General features: G+C 33.6%; 1 protein-coding gene across 5 annotated transcripts in view; it reads right to left on the bottom strand.

Moving 5' to 3' along the window:
• Positions 1–18,503, bottom strand: part of ATP8B (ATPase phospholipid transporting 8B) — a 43,848-nt gene extending 25,345 nt beyond the window's left edge. For all 5 annotated transcript variants that reach the window (XM_011500430.1, XM_011500431.1, XM_011500432.1 and 2 more), the window contains exon 1: positions 18,154–18,503. In XM_011500430.1, the coding sequence (XP_011498732.1) occupies positions 18,154–18,187 (34 nt within the window). In that variant the 5' untranslated portion in view covers positions 18,188–18,503. The remainder of the gene's footprint in view (positions 1–18,153) is intronic.
• Positions 18,504–20,871: the final 2,368 nt, after the last annotated feature.

Below are 20,871 nucleotides of genomic sequence, written 5' to 3'. Positions count from 1 at the left end.
AATGTATACGCTATCGTTATCTCATCCCGAAGCAACTTTTATGTTGATATTTCCATCGTGCTTGAGCTTCGGACAAATAAATATTGAGCAATCATGCGCAGCGTTAGTTATTCCCACAGTCAAATATTCGGGATTACGGATTACTTTTCGAGTAGGAGAAACTTAATTCCAATTTATGTTTCTTCGAGATTGCCTCTACTGCCGGCTTCGGTCGATTTATTCCATTCAGCTTTCATTATAAATCACAATTAATAATACAACCGACGAAATGAGTCAATACATCGAGCGATACAGCAACACACGGCAGCGTCTCCATACTTTCGTCAGAGTGCGCTTTCTTAATCGCCAGAACCAGTCGCGTCACTCGATTAAAAATGCAACCTTCACGTGCCGTCGCACTTCTCAATACGAGGCACGAAAGACCGACTTTTTCCAACCCGTGTATTTTGAAAGAGATAGCGAGATTGAGAGGGAAGAGTAAGTGTGCGTGCGTGCGTGCGCGTGCGTGCGTGCGAGAGAGAGAGAGAGAGAGAGAGAGAGGGGGAAAGAAAAATTATTATCGCCTATTGAGTTTATGTAGCATTAACGAGTGCGGCCGCACACTTTAGTCGAGATTTTCAATGAAATTGCGTCGTTGATTTCGGCGTCGGTGCGCATTCCGTCCTAAATTCCTTTTACGTAAGGTACTGGTTTTCTCATATTCTCGATGACAACGGCTCTTTCAATGCAGTCCATTTTCAATGAAATTTCAGAGTGAACTAACGATCCGAATTTCCCTTTCCTTTAGAATTTCGCATTTACCGATACTTACGAAAGTGCTCGAGGTTTTAATATATTTTGTAGCATTGACGTTTACTGTGTCTATGTGAACGTAATGCGAGGCATACTTGTGCCGTTAAACGTTTCTTTCTTCAGGTTAAACGAACAGCAGGAAGAGAGGAGCCATGACAATTCTTGGCGAACGTTAAACAAAATTTCATTCGATTTTTTTTTTAGGTTACGTGGACATTTTCTTTTCTGAGAATCGAGTAAATTTATTTTTAAAAACACACTAGTTAAACTTCATTTGCATTCATAGGTATTATTTTTACTTACTAAACGAAATTCATAAACAAATTTAAGCGTCATTCGACTTTCAATCGTATTTTTACAGTAAATATATTAACTTTACGTAAAGAACGATGAAGATAACACTTGTCGAGACTGAGCGTAGGAGAAGAGAAATAGAGGGAGGGGATGGGACGACAATTTAATGTCAAAAACAGTAAGAAGATGAACATAAACACAAGATTGCAAGATCTAAACATAACATAATGTGTAACAGTGACTTTCTTCTCACCTACTTTATACTTACATGTATATCTCACGGTCGCGTGCACGACGGCATTACGCGTCGATCGACATTTTTATAATTTTCTTTGCCTCTCGCTCGCGTGCATATTTGTCGTGATGGTGGTAAGGAAAAGTTTGTTATACGGTGCGTTAATATTAACAAAGCATTTTCTCAAAGCCGTGGATTTCAGAGGTGCGGGTGCATCTAGTAATATGTAAACGCTGTTATTAACGCGGTTTATTATTGAATAGCGACAAAGTATGACGACGACAGTATGATTATAATTACGTGGTATATGAGCCAATAGGTATCCTAATGCAATAATCTTATTTCACAATTTTATCTTTTTTCATTTATTTATCTACTTATTATTATTATTTTTTTTTTTTAAGTAAGCATTAGCCTTTGCATTGTCCGACTAGAAATAAATTTCGTATTCGATCTTTCATGTGGTTGAAAAAAATTTTTATGCAAATTACATCATACGTATCTATAGTTTCCTGTATACACGTGCGCACGCTTGCACGCACACATGCATTTGTTTTATTTATGTTATTACGACATTTATTAAATGAAAAAATTTCTTACATTTATACTTAATATTCGAGTAAAAAAAACTTTTTCCATTTACAATAATATACATATACATGCATAGTGAAATGTTTAAAATATGGAAAAAATAAAATAAATGTATTTCATAAGAACTTTAATGGAAATTGTGAAGAATTTGTAGTGAAAAAAAAAATGAAGAATTAATTTAATGCATAGTTGCTAATGAGTTTGAGAAAATAAAAAGTTACCAGTAAATAACGAGATCCAGTAAAATGATAAGCAGCGTTTTCTATTTTTCATAATGCTATATATGTACGCGGACTTGTTGGTGAATTAATGGAAAATCCTTCCTCATCTAAAGCTACTTTTCACTTGTCTCTGCCCATCGCAGTAAATAATAAATTACGTACTTGAAGAAAGGAAAGCGTTTAATGGTGAGAGATAGGTAATTTTTATATGGAATATCGTTACAGCGGCACCTGGCGCTTTGTAAGTACAAAAGCCTCGAGAATAATGTGAACAACGGAAAATCAACGGATACCTTCTTTTCGAAGTTCTTTCGTGTAAGTAAACATACATCCAAAGTCAACATAGTTCACAGTCTCGGTAACTTTTTTTAATAAATACCACTTTTGTAGCTTATTCAGACTGTTCCTGCTTTCAAAGTCGTAAAATTCCAACACATACATCAGATTGATAAAGTCATTTATTTGCAAATCACTTGTTTACATACGAACCAGAGGACTTAGTGTAATATTTCTATTTATACATATAATTTTTTTCCTATACTTTTCTATGAACTTATCATCCTTGTATATTAAACACTTATTTTTTCTTCTTCTCTTTTATGGACTGCAGCAACATGACAAATTTGGAATTTTCTTTCTTCATCCATAGAGTCCAATGAAACAACAAGCATTTCTTTTTTTAGTATAAGAAAATCTTGAATTTCTTAGTATTAGTAAGAATATATTACGCCCATGTTAAACTTGTTTTTCAACCAACTATTCTATTTATAAGTAAGCGCATTCTTAGTGCAAGTTTTCTTATTATTTGAAATAACAATTAGTACTAAAACGAAATGAACATGTTAAAATAGCGTTCCAACGTAAATAATTTAATGAACGGCTTTAATAATGTAAAAATATCGTATTATCAACATTTGAAGTCGTTAATCTGTCGGTAGTTATAAATAAAAGTAATAAAAACGTATACTTTAAAGTCTTAGTTTTTACATTATAAAAATTGAATAATGACATAAAAGAATTTTATACTTGTTTATTAATTATATTCTTCACTATTACGTTATATATTTAAAATAAACGATCGAATTATAATTGTGCCTTCGAGGAAATTTTCTTTGGTACATTATAATAATGTTAATTATGAATCGGTATTGCCTGATTATTAATAAGTATTTTTTTTTTAATCATATATAATCAAATGTTGAATATTTTTATTGTATTTGATCATTTCTACTAATATCATTATTAATATCATTAATTAACAATTATGAATGTTAATTTTTAATATGTTACTGTCCCGTTTATAAATGTCTTTGCTCAATTATTTCAAAAAGTCTATTAGATTATATACATGCTCAAACCATGAAGATTTAAACAAAATCTGAATTTGTTAATGAAAAATTTATATTATTCAATTCGAGGTTTATATAGAAGACAGAAATTTCGTGCATCATCTGGAACATAATGCTGGCTCAGAGCAAAAGATAGAAGCAGAGTTAAAGCACAGAATATGAGTATATAGATCAAAGATATGTATGATAAATAATAAGGGCTGCTAAAATATAAACAAAAATTTTATTACAATATTTAATAAGCCAACGTTAATTCTCATTTCACTCTCTTCGCGTAGAGTATAAAATTATGTATTTTATTTGCATACCTTTAATGAATATAAAAAGAAGATTATCGCGAGATCAATATATGATAATTTTTTTTTTTATTTCAACTTTCTGAAGTACTCATGTAAATATACCCCCACACGCTTAAATTATGATAAGAATTTTTTGATTTTTATAAAAATATGCTCTTACAAGAATATGAAAATAATATGATTTCAATCTCGATGTGCATCTTATGTAAAACGCCTGTACTGCATTCGTTTAATTTAGAATATTATGTTTGATAGCGAAAACCAGTATATATTTAATGCATTTATTATAAGTTATTAAAAATATATGTAATTTTCTCTATCTACAGAGATCTATAGTTATAAAGTTGCGTAATAAATTTTACAGAAAGTTGGTAGTAAATTAATAAAAATAATTGTTTAATAGCATACCATAGACAATCAAATAGAATCTAATATTGTAGTGGAATTTTCTTTATCATTATACTTGTAGAATGAACAAATAGGAAATATTTCACATACATAAAACAAAAACAAAAAACAAAATAAAAAAAAGCCGAGGGTTAAACAATTTTTTTTATTAAATATTTCATAATGAAAATAATTTTTAGATATTTGCGTTAACCTACTTTTTAAATCTACCATCCATCCAATATAATATATATTAAATATCTGATATTTTTATATTTTACTGACTCATAAATAATAGCTCGAAGTCTTAACGGTTTCTTAAGAATGAGTAGTCATAAAAATTCGTAAAGAAATAATAAAGCTGATGAAAATTTATGGTAGTACTACAAAAATATCAAAGCTACACCATTATACGTATGTCAATTAATAAAGTTAGATGCAGAAATCACGTTATAAGGTAAGATATGATAAATAAAGCATGTGCCCTAGCATGTGCAAGTTTCTCAGCGACATTGATCCATTAGGTCCTATATAATGGATGTGAAAATTCAATTGATCCTCGCACGATTAGGTCGTGGAAGAATACAAAAGAGCATTTCGACGTGATGTGTTAATGTATTCTGCTTTTCGATTTGAGCAATCAGTGATAAAATTATGTTTTCGCATTATATATTTCCTCGAAAAACAAGGAATTTTCAATTAAGTAAAACATAATTAGAAATACTCTCTTCCTAGGTAGTATTACATATTCACACACACACACACACACACACACACACACACACATATATATATATATATATGTGTGTGTGTGTCCAATACTGCTAGAAAAGTGGTTATAATAGTTGGCGTTAAATTAGTCAATGCAAGTATACATATTTCGATATATATTGAATCTTATAACTATTGTTTTTCTTTTTATAGACATTTTATACAATCATCCAAATAATCCGAAATGTTTAACATGCGAATCTTTGTACTTCCAGGCTAAATAAAATTCAATATGCTCTGTATTAACTTGATTATAAAAAATTAATGTTGTTATTAATGCATATTTTTCATATTGTGCTTTATGTACAATCGATATATTTAGCACGTAAAATATAAGATTTTCGCAGTAGATTCGTGTTTACTAACATGAAAATTTTATTTCATAATTTTCATTGAAAATAAAAGTAAAAAAAAAAAATAATAATAAAAATTTATATAAAATATAAATACTCGAGAAAAGGTTTTTTTTTTTACTAAACCAATTCTAAACAGTAGAATTCATAAAATGGTGATTTAGCAAAATAAATATTTTTTTATAGTTTATAGTGCAACTTTAAACTATACTTTTAACCTTAGCTCAGTTTTCATCAGAATCATGACCCAGATATTATAATAGTCAAGAAATTTCAGTTCAAATTTAATTCACATCTCAATATTATTATTAATTACAATATTTATAATTTATAATTTACGCATTATTAAATATGACAAAGTAAGACATTACGTATTTCAATAGGATTATAAAATTACGAGGTTAAAAGTATGATAAATTATACACATACTCTTTTTGTTTTGTAATTTATATATCAATTTTCTGTAATCATAATATCTTCATTTTTATTTTCTTGTATAATTAAACAATATTTTAATCTCTATCTAGAATAGTGCAATTTTATATGAATATAAGTTTTAAATTGTTTTAACATAAAAATCTGACATTAAAATCTATCCAGAGTAATAAAAAACTTCTATTACTGTGAGATACGATAATACTACTTTTAAAATAAAACTGGTAGTTATATAAATTAAACTCCTTTTTTTCAATACTGATTATTCTCACGAGCATATTTAGCCCGTTTAAACAATTGAATATATTTTTATGAATATTTGAAACAATACCATTATTTAGAATTTTTGCGTGCTATTATCGGTATAATTATAGCCATAAATTTCGATAAGGCATCTTAAATAACTATCAATGTTGAACTTAATTGTAGAATCAAAAACTTTTTATATGCGTAACTTGAGCAAAGTTAAAATTGTTAATTAATTTGTATTCTAGTTGTCACTTTGGGTCAAAATACATTTCAACATAATTTCCTTGAATCCAAGAAAAATTTTGCATTTCTCAACAAAATTAATTCAACTATTTTAATGATTATTAAAAGTGGAAAAGCCATTTTTTATATTTATATAGAGATGACGAATGTAAGCCAATTGGAGGGTATAAAATGCAAAAAAATTATTTGATAAGCATCGGTAAGTCAGATTAGTAAGGGTAAATTAACATAGGGGCAGTGATCGCTTGCAGCTTCGCCCATTTGGCCATTGTTCAGGTGGGTGAATTAGCATTCCGAACATTTGCGGATTCTTCTGCAGCCAAATGAGAAGTGTAGATAATCCATTTTATTGAATTAAGATAATAAAAAGCGACGTATTTGTGTACGATGACACACGAATTAATTTCAACATTTTTATCAATTTCGTTAACTGTAATTTATTTTCACTTTCAAGGTGTATACTAAACGCTATAATATCTTTTAATTCTTAATCTAGCAAAACTATATTACAAAATAAATATATTCTTATTTCATTCTTATTTTATTCATTAAATATTAAGCATTTATAGTAAATCATGCTAATTTAAATATAATTCCTATAAATCTCCTAGAAATTATAAGAATATTATTTGTATGTGTAAATTAAGGTTTTTTATTTTTTAATCGGAATCATTGGATTTGGACGTTTGTTCGACAGAATTACAATGCACATTGAAAGCTGTGTTAATTGAACATGGGGATACTAAAAAGTTGAAAAAAAAATTTTCATATCAGTTAATCAAGGAATGGCAAATATGTATCTATAAATATGAATGACGTTTTTCTGAAGTAGGAATGCATGAGATCAACAATCGGAGAAAGTCCTGCCAACCGAAGGTGTAAATTTTATTTTACTTCGAGACGTAAAAATACTTCGTTAAAACTTAATCATAATTTCAACAATAATTGATGAAGATAACGAGGACACTTATAATTACGGGAACGTCTTATATGGTATACAGTATATACATAAATCGATATTTGGGTCATATAGTTGTTTCATATGATTATTGCAAATGATTTTACTTTCGAACAAAGAAAAAAAATATATATAATGAAAAATAAAATAACCCCGATAATCTTTCCGAAATAAAAAACAAAAACATAAACAAAAAAATCTCTTGTATAGACAAGAAAAAAAAGAATTCTTTGTTTATTAATTAAACGATTTAATCAGTTTTTTATTATTATAAAATTATAAAGTAAAATTCTAATTCGTAATATAAAAATATGTAATTATCATAGGAGTTTAACTTTAAAAATATCATAGATAAATTTTTTATAATAGCATTTCCATTTTATTTTAAGTAAATGTATCTTTCCTGTAGAGAAAGTATACGTATAAATACATCGTTTTCTAAATAAATAAAGCACTGTTAGTATAATGAAACTTTTTTACATTATACTGTCATGCTAGAATTTATGTAACAAAGTAATGTAAAGTATTAAAAAATTTAATGGCATATTTGAGGCTTAATTAATTGATAAATTACGTACACATCATTATAAAGCTCTATTTATAATTATTTTATTTTTTTTTTTAATAAATATAAACGTTTTACACGCATTAAGAGAAAAGATTAAAACATATTTTGCATTTGAGAATTTTACATTTAAGAAAGATAATATCCCTGTCTTACCTTCGCGAAAGTGAGTTAAATTGATTTTCCATATCATTTAAATAGGCCTTCGAATCCATTAATTAAATATCTTTTTAATTTCTTTCCAAATTTATTGGCGCCATTAACGCGCTATTAATACACACCAGCTTCTCATGAATTTGTAAGTACACGACACATTGCTCTAGAAATAAGTTTAATACTTTAAATCAATGCGCAGCCGGTATTATGCATCGCAGTTACGTAAAAACCTGAAAAAGCCAAGGTGCTCGCCTTCGATTTTCTCTCAAGTTCCGGAAATCCCGTGAGTCACAGGCCCGCGATCCCCTATTACAAAGGTCTGGGCCCGGCAAGTTGAACGCGAATTTCCCGCAGAATCTTTTTGCTCTATTACATCTGCACTCTTGAAAAGAAGACTAACGGCCAGCACACACACGCCCGCAAATATACACGTAGTGCAGTCGGTCGACGGCCGCGGAGGTACGGGAAAAAGATATTCGCATAGGCGTCGGCGTCGTCCACTTAATTACACAGGCCGGCTTACCAAATGGAGCGAGTATTGGCTCGACGTCTGAGTTTGCACGGGCTTGCACTACTGAGCGTGCGCGTTTTATTATTATCACGATGATGCATCGATTGATCGTGTTGACGGTACCCGCGTGCATATATTTTGCAATTCGACGATGATTGTAGGACGCGTGTTTACCTCCGCTCGCTGCTGCGGTCGCCGGCGCTTGTGAATGGGAGGGAGAGGTTGAGGCGATTCTACTAGACACATTTTCCAACAAATCTTCAAACTCGTCGTTTTGGCTGGGAAATGTTTTTTTTTTTAATTCTTCATTTTACACGGAAAATTGGCACGTTTTGCATTTTTTCGTTTGGAATTTTTTCCTCCGTATATTCCCGACTCTCGTACCGCTCGTATATGGGAACCAAACCGACCATACTATGATATTGAAAATGTATGGGCGGACGTTGATCGTAGATAAAATTTGTAAGGAAAGATATTTCCATTTTAATTCATTTAACATTTTACGGTTTTATTATTATTCTTCGACGCTCAGCACGCTCAAGATTAATTAAAATATTGCTTTTGTTATTTCAGACGACGAAATTGATTAGGAATATCTTATTTAATGCAAAATACTGATACATCATAATTGATGCAGCAGAGTAAAACGAAAAATGTAATATAGAAAATCAATTGTCGTATACTACTAAAACGAAGATCTTTATTTTGGAAGATCTTTATAAAATATTTAAATCTATTCATTATCGTTTCGAATATTATTCCACCCATTTAATATTTTTTTTCATGTGTTATCTCAATAAAAGATATTAGTAATTTTAAGCTTGTAATTTTAGTTTATATATATATATATATATATATATATATTAGATATATTAGATTAGATTATATATATATATATATATATATAATCATTATCCATCTCCCCGGGGACGTGTTATGTTAGTTATATTATGTAAAATCAAAACTATTTTCATAAGAATTGGTGCAAATTAGAAATATGATACAATCGCATGAGAACGTACGAGAATATATATTATGTAAATTTTCATCTTTATTATTTGTTGAGTAAGAAAATATAAGCTTATAAAATAAAACTGTCAGCAAGAAATTATTCTCTAGAGAAGAAACTTGCCGTACGATCGATGAAACATCTGAAAGAAATTAACTACTAGACTCTCACTAAGACACGAATAAGTAAATTGTACAGTGATATTATAAGGAGTGAAATGTAATAGGTAAGCTTAAACTGGAATGACTTTCACTTATGCTATCGACATTGACTTCGAATGTTGATGTCACTTTCTTTTTACAATATGTTGTTCATTAGTATATTAAATTCTTGAGAATGCGAGTGGACATCTTAGTTTCATCCGACATGCGATGCAATATTAACGAGATTAGCTGATCGCATCGTGCTTCATTGATAGAAGCTTCCAGTATAATTACCAATATTAATCTTGGTATTTTCAATATTATACGTTGCAATTAAAGTCTAAAATTGTCTATTTATTCGATAGATGTGCTCTAAGCACATCCAGATCATTGCATATATTTAGTTTCTTAACAAACCAATTTGATTATGGAGAATATTTTGTTATTTTAATTTACGTAATAGGAGGGAAATTTTTTAACTAAATAATTATGTAACATGTAGTATTATATTTTTCTATTTATATTTGAGATTTTTGTAAAATGTATAATATTCAACTAGTCAGTAAACTTGCTTTTAACTTGTAAACAGCTAAGATATAATGAGTAATAAAAATATTATTACCATATAGTCGAATTCAGACAACAAACATAATATCCTAATTATCTATCGCTGGCCTTAATTGCCATCAATTTGATTGATAGTAATGCTATTGTATCAACTATGTTTATGTAAATTATAAAATATCTAATTTTTGATATTTATGAATTTGTGTTCGCTGTTTAAAGCGACTAATGGTGTAATTGCATGTAATAATTTGAATTTGAATTTTGTCTAACACATATCTCATCTATTTATGTAAATTATTCAATTATATCATTTATACAGTATTCTTTATTGTAAATAAGACAGAAAATGAACAATTACTGCGAATATAAAAATGATTAAGAAATTCTTAAAAATAAATAATGCAGAAAGGAATTACGTACTAATTGAATTTTATTGCTGTTTAAGGTTACTCCTTGAATTACCCGTTGTATTTATATGTGATGTTTTAAATTGTACGGGGAGTGGAAAATTTGCTGCTAATGAATTTCCCACATAATACACTGTATAAGTGCATTAGCGTGATTAGAGCAACTGAAATATAGAAGTGAGATAATGATAGGCTTTTATCGGAATTTTTAACTTCGTCAGTCTATCGCATTTTCGATAATAATTTTCTTGCTTATTAATCAATGATTATTATTATTATTATTATTATTATTATTATTATTGTTATTGTTATTGTTATTATTGTTATTGTTATTGTAAATATATAGATATCGGGTTCACTAATTTTCTCAATATTCATTACATCGGATACTTGTTAATTAACAGCTGTATAGCCAAAAAATAAATTAGTAGCAAGTAACGGGAAAGTAGTACGATTATAAAACAAAAAAGAAATTTAATCGCGTGACTGTGAATATGACAAAATATTTAAAATGCTTTAAATAATATTTAGATTAATTTTTAATACGTTATTTCTGTTTCATAATATATTTATATTATCTCGACAAACATTACAATAATTTTTATTTGGTTTCAATTAATACGAATGAAATTGGACTATAATAATTAGAGTTCTTGGAATTACATTTCTTCAATTATTGTACTCTATTATGGTTAAAGGGCTTGCAGTTTAATCCGAGGTATAAATGTAAGTGATTATCTTCGGAGTTCTAAAGACTCATTGAAACCGTAATAAACTAAAAATCAAGATGGAAAGTAATGAAAAGAGTTGCAAAATAAAGAAAACCATAAATAATATCCAGAAATATAATGTTTGAAATGGTTAAAGTAATAAAAGGGCGTTGAGAAGGTGCAATGATGATAGAAAATACAAAGAAAATGGCGAGTGGTTTGCGGTAAGGGCGAGAGCGCAACGTAATGGAAATAGTAAAAAACAACAATCTTCAAAATGCTAACAGTATATATCCTATGTAATGTATGTAATCAACCGAGCCATTACCGTTGCTGACTATTTATTACAAACACGACCTTTTGTTGTAAAAATGCCAGTCATTTTGCTTTTGATAGAAGAGAACAATACGCCCATTATTATAAATAACAAAATATCCGAATGGGAGTCAGCATAATCAAGGAAGTAGGGGACTGCGAAACTGCTCCTGTATTATTTACATCAATCTTAACTACATTATCTTAGCGCATGCACATATGTAAATTTTATCTCATATTTCACATCAACGGACTTTTAGACCTGCGCGTATTGTGATAAAAAGTGGGTCATAAGCTCCCACGTGTATTGGATGTATACGAATTATAAAGCTTTTTTTTTCCTGCACGTGGGAGAAAATAGTAGAATACTAGACCAACTAGCGTTTTCACTTTCAAAATTACATTTACAATGTAATTTGCGCTTACGTTATGTCGTCGTAGACAGCTTCTAAAAATTCTATCTTTAACGATAATTTCGCGGGATTTCCTTCTTCTACTCTGACACACTTTTCGGTACACTCTCGTGAAAATATATTTACCGCTTTGATTGATAAGTTAGATAATGTTGATATCCAGATGTTTCTTTTTGTACAAATAATATTTGGTTGGTGCGGTTGTCGTTTTCAAAGTACTTTTTTGTTCCTTAGTCTTTAAGGTTTGGCTTTAATGAGCTTTGCATAATAAAAAAAAAACTGATATCTAGATAAGCGTTACGCTTTTATAATCACAACAGAACGAATAGATTAGTTCTAATAATTATTTGTAATACTTTTTTTGCACCCACGTCGTAGCATTCATCATAGACACACTCATTATAATAAATTTGATACCACTTACTTTGTGATTTAATAGCTACATTTTCATTTCATTTTTTATGCAATTTTCAACGATATATGTTGACGGGGAATCATTGAAATTGTGTTCACAGACGCCTTATCACGCATTTAAAATAACAGCAAATAATGGCGCATCACGCAACACAAGCTTTACGGTCTCGGCAATACTACTGAATCCGATTTCTTAAGTTACGTTCTCCCTCTTAACATCCATTGAGGAAAAAAAAAAAAAAAAAAGCCATATACATAAATAAGACGTTCAATTATCTAAATGCATTGCTAATCAGGCCAACTAGGCTGACGCGTCCAGCAAATCATCTCGTGTAACAATCCGGAATACGCCGAGTGCTTGCTCTAGAGTCTTAGAGAGTAATAAAACTATAGTGAAATTATTTTTGGCGTAAAGAGAAAGGGGGAGGGAGCGAGATAGACAGCGAGCATGAGAGGAGGGGAGAGACAGAGAAACAGAGAAGATGAGAGAATGAGAGGACTAGCAAAAGCAACAACGGCGCCGCTGTGATGAAGAGGGGTGGGGGTGGGGGTGAAGAGGGGACGAGTCACGGCGGCGACGGCATATCATCCTCGTCGGGTTGTCGCCAAAGTGCTTAAAGCATCCAACGACTGCCGCCAGCATATAAAACAAAATAAGGAAGATGTGCGTGCGTGCGATGACCAATGTACAAAAACCTTGCCGAGGACTCGCGCTAAATTAGACAAGACGACACCGATACAATACACTCACCTATAGGGCTTCTACTTTCTGTATTTCGTTTCTTTTCTTTAAATGCGATTCGGTTGCTACCGCAACTTCGGCAACTGTTGGTGAAAGATTTTTCAATGGGATGTGTTTGTGAATATGGGTGAGCGCAGGTGCTTGGGGTGCACACTTCTTCGTCTTTTATTGGATTTTGTGTATAAATTTAGACAGACGTTAACGAGTCGTAACATCATCTCGCCAAAATTTAAAATATTTAAACAAATTGTAAATGGCAGAAATTTAATTAAAACTCGTTAAAAGTTTGGAGCTGTTAGCACATATTATCCGAAATATCAAGATATAAAGACTACATAGGATTTATGAAAGATTTTCAAACTATTACAATTGATGAGAAAAATAAAAAGAAAAAAGCTTGATCAAATGCAATATTTGTTTTAAGTTTACATATAATCTTTTATTATTATAGGGCAGTGGTTGAGACAGATACTAATATATGAATTATATTTTGATAAAAGTCAAGTTTTCGAGCGATTATGAATAAAAATAAAGTATTTCATCAAAAACACTCATATTAAAACGTTGATGAGTTTTGTTATGAACGAACTATATTGCTTGATCGTTATAATTGGCTGGCACAATAATACGTATCAAGTTCAATAAGTTGCTATTATTTATAAATACAATGATTTACCAAATGATCCAGAGAAATATTTATTATTAAAATACAAACAACATAACCATTAATATTATTTATCACATTTAAAAGTTAAAAAAGTGTACAAATATTTTTGAGCCTCGAATATTTTGCGTTCGTTCAATCCTTTCCTTTAAATTTTTTCGTATACTTCATATTCTATATTTAAAGCAATGCGCAATCTGTACAAGTAAACAGTTTCTCCGTAGATAAATGATGGAAACTACACTTAGTCCCCGGAGATAAATTCATTAGAATAAAAGCAATTCTTTCTAGCGAAATTGCTGACGTATCTTGTTTTAAAAGAAAAATAATGCTTACAGGTTGAATAAAAATTTTATCTTATCACATGATAAAAAGACAAACCATTTACAAAATATAGAATTAAAATAATTTTCAGAATATTTTAGTCACACTAGAAAACTTTAAGGTTATAAATATACCATTTGACTGCACTTACAAGACCTAAGTTAAAAACACTCTGAAATAGCATACCAAATACTTTTTATTCAAAAACAAAAACAAAACACTCTCTTGCGTATTTACTACATACTAAAACAAAAAAAATCGATATAATTGTAACGGCACGCATTAAGATACTCATGAAATAAATGTGCGTTTTGAAATTATGATAATTCAGGAACTATGTAGGCTATCGCTAAAGGAAAAAACAGAACCTTTTATAATAAAACATAGTTCTCAAGTGATTTTAAATATCTATCTCTAATTCGAAGCGTTATACCAAATATTATATTATGTCAGTACTACTTTATACCGACATCTCATTCCAGAAATACATGATAGTGTAACATTGTGTTCCTTTTTTGTTGGCCAGAAAGGAGGTTACAGTAAATAATCGCTTATTTCTCCCTTTTGACAATATGAACTATTATGACAATTGCAAAATAAATGAGTATCCGACATCTCACGCATGCGGACGTTACTTTAAAATGTTCTCAATAATCATCCTATACCATTTCAAAGCTAATACGGGCAAAGCGAGACGAGGAGAGACGACTAGAGATGCAGAGGCAAATAATGCATCGGTCGGTGCGCGATCGTCGACACGCGCCCACGCACACAAAAACCATTGTCGCTCCGCGCACGGGGATCCGGCGCGAGACCGGAAGCCATATCTAGCCAGGCGCATGGACTTTTTCTCAATACTCGGTGCAGACGAATTGTGATTGGTAAACGAAAGGGGAAGAGGAGGAGGCACAGGAGACCGGAGGGGATCTCTATACCTTTGCACGGGTACCGAGGCTATAATAGCGGCCACACGACGGGCGGGGGAAACGGCGACAAAGCCAAAGAGAGAGAGAGAGAGAGAGAGAGAGAGAGAGAGAGAGAGAGAGAGAGAGAGAGAGAAAGAGGGAGAGTGTGAGATAGAAGGGAAGCGACGCGAGGAAAGAGCTTTCGAGGCGGCGCAATCGATAGGACGCTTCTTCGCGGTGCCCATCTCCTCCGCCCCATCGGCGCACCCTCTCGCCGCCCCAAGGCCGCTGAAAGTTCAGGCAACGGTCGAGAGAGAGAGAGCGAGATTTAGGGACGGGGGGAGGAGGTGAGATAGAGAGAACAAATGGAATGATAGAGATATTGAGATAGACAGCGAGAGAGAGAGAGAGAGAGAGAGGGAAAGCGAGAACGATATAGCTGGTAAACTCACCGCCTCGCGCCCCAGGGAAATGACCGAGCGACTCCTCGACAAGCCGCAAACAGCAGCTGAAGCAGCTGAGGCGTCTTCGTCGTCGTTGTCGTCGACTCCGGGTAGCCACTCGCCATACAGGCCCCCGGCGCGGTTTGGCGCTCTGCCCGCGACTACTCTTACGTGTCCCTTCCAACGTAGCTGCGTGCACCGAGCTGCGGCCCCGCGAGGACTATGAGGCGCCGACACACACTGTCCCGGCTACCGCGCCCACCCCCGTACCCCCCAAAGCCGCCGCCGCCACCACCACCAACATCAGAAGCAGCCCAAATGTTAGGGAACTACAGGGGGCCGCCGAGTGCGCGCGCCGACGCCGCGGACAGCGCCCCTGCGACGTCCCGACGTCGGCCGATAGCCCACCACCGAAGCTTGATTCGTCGGGACGTCGCGCTGCGTCGCTAGCCGTTTGCACCAAGGGGCCGCTCGTACAGGGACCGACATTGACTACCTCGTCGCGCTGCCTCTGGTTGCTTCATACGAGCTACATTCCACCGCTCACCGATTACTTTCATTCCCAACTTTTATTTCGCTGCTTCTTTTAAAGCTCGCGCTACCCATCATCTCAAACTCAAATTCGGGATCTACTTCAGTAGTCCCAAAGGAGGAATATCCGTTCTCGCCATCCAACGACTTACCCCCATTTATCAGGAGTAACGCTGCGCATACATAGACACGATGAGTTACGTTTTTCCTTATCATCTTGTCTTATCTCACAGCAGACAATTTAGCATTTTAATATATTTAACATTTTCCTTTCATTCATAGTTGCCTGCGACTTGACGAGCATTACTAAGTTTACACGCCCGAGCAATTTCCCACTGTTTGCGCAAGAAAACTAATCCAACTGACTTATTACACTATTTATCATTATCATTATCATTATCATTATCACTGTTATCATTATTGCCACTATTACTGTTTTTCTTCTACTCAAATTAACATCTCTACATTTTCGAACGAAGCGCCTATTTACAATTACACATTTATGTTTGCAAGCCTAATATAAATATGCTCGGACAAGCATTATAAAAATATTTTTAAAAAATGTTAATTCACTGTTTAGTTAATACACACTGCAGAAACGATGCTTCGGAAACATTGATAATGGCGATGTGCATTGTGTATGGGCATATTAATATTCTTAAATATCGTCGTCAACAAAACGTCTGCCATATACATAAACGAGCTCTGACTTTTTAGGAAACGATCGCATTTACGTAATAGCGTAATAGCCGCGAGCAAAGTTGAATAAAAAGCCAATTACCGCGGGCGATCGACGACATTTGAGCGACGCGACGACAGTTGGAAGAACATCCTGCTGTTGCAGAACATTAGAAAACAGCAAAGTCGGAGATAAAAATGTAGCGTCGGTCGCTAGCTTAATTGATCGTTCAAGTAACTAGAACCGCGCTTATTCTTCATATTATAAAATTTACGATCAACAAATTCATCATATTTATTTAGGACTATGGCGATATTTACTTTTCCATTATTGCTTTTTAATTATGAAAGCTCCTTAATGATGATTGCAACCTAAACATTTGCCGTTTGATGGTGTAATTTTTTTTCACGCCATATTCGATATACGTATGAAACGTATTTTCGAGTATTTATCAAGTAGATCGATACATTTAAAACCCCTTGTACAAAACAAAACAAAAAAAAAAAACAAAAAACAAAAAACAAAACAAAAAAAAACAAAACATCGATATTTTCTAGAGTAACATATTTATGCTTCGTTTCATAATACCGAGTAATTTAAATGTCGTCGGACATTAATTAAATCCTGTCCTTTTTAACTTTAATTTCGGCACAAACTTTCAATTGTGTAATTTCATTTTCAACGATAATATTTATTACCTACTTAATTTACAATAATTGTGTCAATTTCCATTACGGAAAACTCACTTGTCATAATCTACCTTAAATTAAATTACACACTGCCCTTCGTCCGCCTTGAGAATTTTTCTTTCTTCTGTTCCACATTATTGTATTAGGTGCTTAATTTCATAAGAAAAAAAAATATTATCCAAGCAGGATAATTCACAATTGCTTATATTTAGTGTCTGCTAAATTCCTGGAAATGTCTTAGCAGTGAGTTTTGAGTGACTTTGGCGAAATAGGCCAATCGAGAGGCGAGAGGCGCAACTATCTCGAACACTTCTAAGTGAACTAAGTTTGAACTAATACTTCAAAGGCAAGAAATGCGCAAAGTTGCTGGGAGGATCTTATAAAAAGTTTCTCAAACCATTATGCGTACACTATATACGTACGAATTTTAGGCAAGAAGTTTTCGTAAGAATTGGGCGTAAAATTTTGGATAGGGTGCGTATGATCGCTTAGCTGGAAAACTTTTTTCCACTTTTCCACCGCATATTTATACATTTCACAAGGATTTCACCCATTACTCGACTCGTGCATATCTTTTCCCGTTAGAGATATTCACATTAGAGGCGATTCGATTGGTATGGTCGTACCTTGTTACAAGCAGGCCTAATTCTCACTTAACGCATCAGCAATTAATCCTCGGTTACGATTATTGGGTAAGGGGTGGGGAAAGTCGCTTATCACTGAGAATGCAGCCAAGTCTTAGGAGATGGTATTGACGATAGTGGGGATGATTGGGATAGTAGTACTGACCTTGCTGTGGGCGAGTGGCGGCGCTGCGCGACATTGTTGCCGCGGTCGTGAACGGAGTCTGGGGGGGCCGAGGGTAGGCCCCAAGGGTTGGCGATGCTGCCGAGGCGGCCGTGCCGGCTGCCTCTCGGACTTCGTCGATTCAATAAGGGGCTGCTTGCTGGGGCTGGGGCAGTCGCTCCCGAGATCGGCGTCCATGTGGTCACCTCCCCGGGCAGCGGGCCACGCGGGCGACGCCCGGACGCTGACTCCGGCTCCGTCTCCCCCGCCAGCCGGACGTACGACCGAGCCGCCCGGGGCCCCTCGCACTCATCCACGGCAGCTCCGATGACCCTTCACTGCGAACAATCGAGAGAAGTTACAATGAACAATGACTATTAGTCAGCGCCTCAATTGATCAGGGTTAGTTAGCGGCGCTCACCCTGACTGGCCTTTTTTTTTTATTCTCGGATTGTTTTCGTAATGCATTCCCTATTTAGCGGACGTTTAGTAAAAGCACAAGATTGGATAATGTGCAATCGAATGCTGGTTAATTAGCGCAGTTAAAGTGCAGTTACGTAGTCGTAAGTTTCTCAATAGCGTCGATGAATATCTTAGCAATCGAAGTTTATGTCAACAACGGCATTTTAAAATTATCTCTGATTTAAATTTTTTTTTTTTTCTTTTCAAATGCCCAATACGAATATTAATATTTAATATTTGCTAATGAATCGAAGGCTTTTCATATTACAATTTCTCGACGATAAATAGCACTTGCATTATCCTTGTATTTTATGTATTACATCATTAGAGTGTTTAGTTCTCTCTTACAATTTAAGCATGTAAAGTCAGATTTTTCAATAAAATATCGAGGACGCTTTTACCGGACACGATCGTGCAAATAAAATTTCATAAAAACTAGGAAGTAATTGAAGGTGTATTTATTTCACTTAGCTGTACAATGGAACAACGTTTAATTAAGACAGTCAATTAGAGAATTAATTAGTATTTTAATACATTTGTAAAACTTTATTACCGATTATATTGCCACAAGATACTAACACATATACATATATACTCAAGAGTATTTTGTATACTAATAAACATATACTGATGGCGTATAAAAATTTTCATCTATTTTACGAAATACATTAGAACTATTGTCAATATGTTTACCTAAGTATAAACAAGTTTTCGCTTATATAATGATTAACTATATAAGCAGTTTATTATATTAAAGGTTTTATGTTAAAACCACTTTTATGAACAGATGAATATATTATTATCTATTACGAGAAATTCATTTTAATAATAAAATATATTTTATTATTCGTAGCAAAAATACTGATCGAGCAAATACTTTTTTTACAATAATTTATGCCATCCAATTTTCAGTGATTTTTATATAAACAAATCAAAGAGTACGATTGGACGAGAGTACTGAGAAATTTCACAATATACGATGTTTAATATTGTTTTTATAAATATAGCAAGGTATTGGTAAATACGAATAGATAGAAAATTGTAAATAATAAAATTGAAATCTTTTTCGCATAGAGGACTGTTGGTAGTGAAATTTGTCCAAAATACAGCGATTCCCTTCGATTTTAACAAAGGACGATTGTTTATGGCAAATTCCATTTATGTACCACCTTTGTGCGAGAATATTTTGATAGTGAGCAAGAGAATTGTGCAACATTTGCATCAATGCTGAAAGCTACGTATATTCTAGTTTTCTATCTTTTTGTCGATCGAATAAAGGAAAAAATTTACCATATAATCAAATTCGTACCGAAAGCAACCGCATGAAAGTACATGTGCAAATATTAGATTGGAGAAAATTAAAATTATAATATTTCTAACCACTAGAGAGATAATAATTATAAACAAGTTTATGTGTTTGCGACCAGTGTAACGCGTTTTAATCAACATTCGAATGAGGCATTTGCAAATAAATGATTACATTTTTGTGACAATCAATGTTGAGGCAATTTTTATACAATGTGCATCGTGTATTTTATGAGACCAACGGCTAATTAACCGCAATTCAAGAGTTCGATCATTGAACTGTCAGCGCATTACCATCAACCATCACTCCACCATGCACATAAATCGGCTTAGGTACATCGCATAAAAACCAGCCACACGTCGATTAAACAAACTTGCGAGTATGTTTATATCAACAACAATCCTAATAACGATAAATCATAAGCGCAATCCCATTAACCTTGCGGTCCCACTTACATCGGTACGTCCTTGATAGGCTAGTACGCTAGCGAATACGCTGACCTCGATGCAAAAGTTTTATCAAACGGCATCCCGTCGTCTAACGGGCACGACAAAAGGGCGCGCAAAAAGGGGCACGAAGACAGCAGCATACGAAAAAGCAAAGAGGATAAAAGACACGCGGGTGTTAATTATACTCGCGATGGCTATTTATAGGTCAATGCAATATCGCGAATCGATTTACAGTTTCGTCGACAGCCACCGCGAAGCCGACGAAAGCGAATGGCGGGCGGGAGCGAGAGAAGGAGAAAGCTTTCACGGCTGCTTGGGAAAAGGGGGACACGAGGAGAAGAGAAGACCGGCGTCGAACGCACGCGACGCCTCGCGTTGGCCCACTTTTATTGACCAGACGTCGTCGCTCATCGGCGGCGAAAGCACCGCCGGTCACGATGCATGAATCTCGTTAGGAATCGCGTAAAGGGCAGGCCGGCATAGGAAATCTCTGCTTTACCGGCC

This window comes from Ceratosolen solmsi, unplaced genomic scaffold, assembly GCF_000503995.2.
Source record: "Ceratosolen solmsi marchali unplaced genomic scaffold, CerSol_1.0 scaffold56, whole genome shotgun sequence".
Lineage (NCBI taxonomy): Eukaryota > Metazoa > Arthropoda > Insecta > Hymenoptera > Agaonidae > Ceratosolen > Ceratosolen solmsi.
This window is presented reverse-complemented; position numbering and strand designations above follow the sequence as displayed.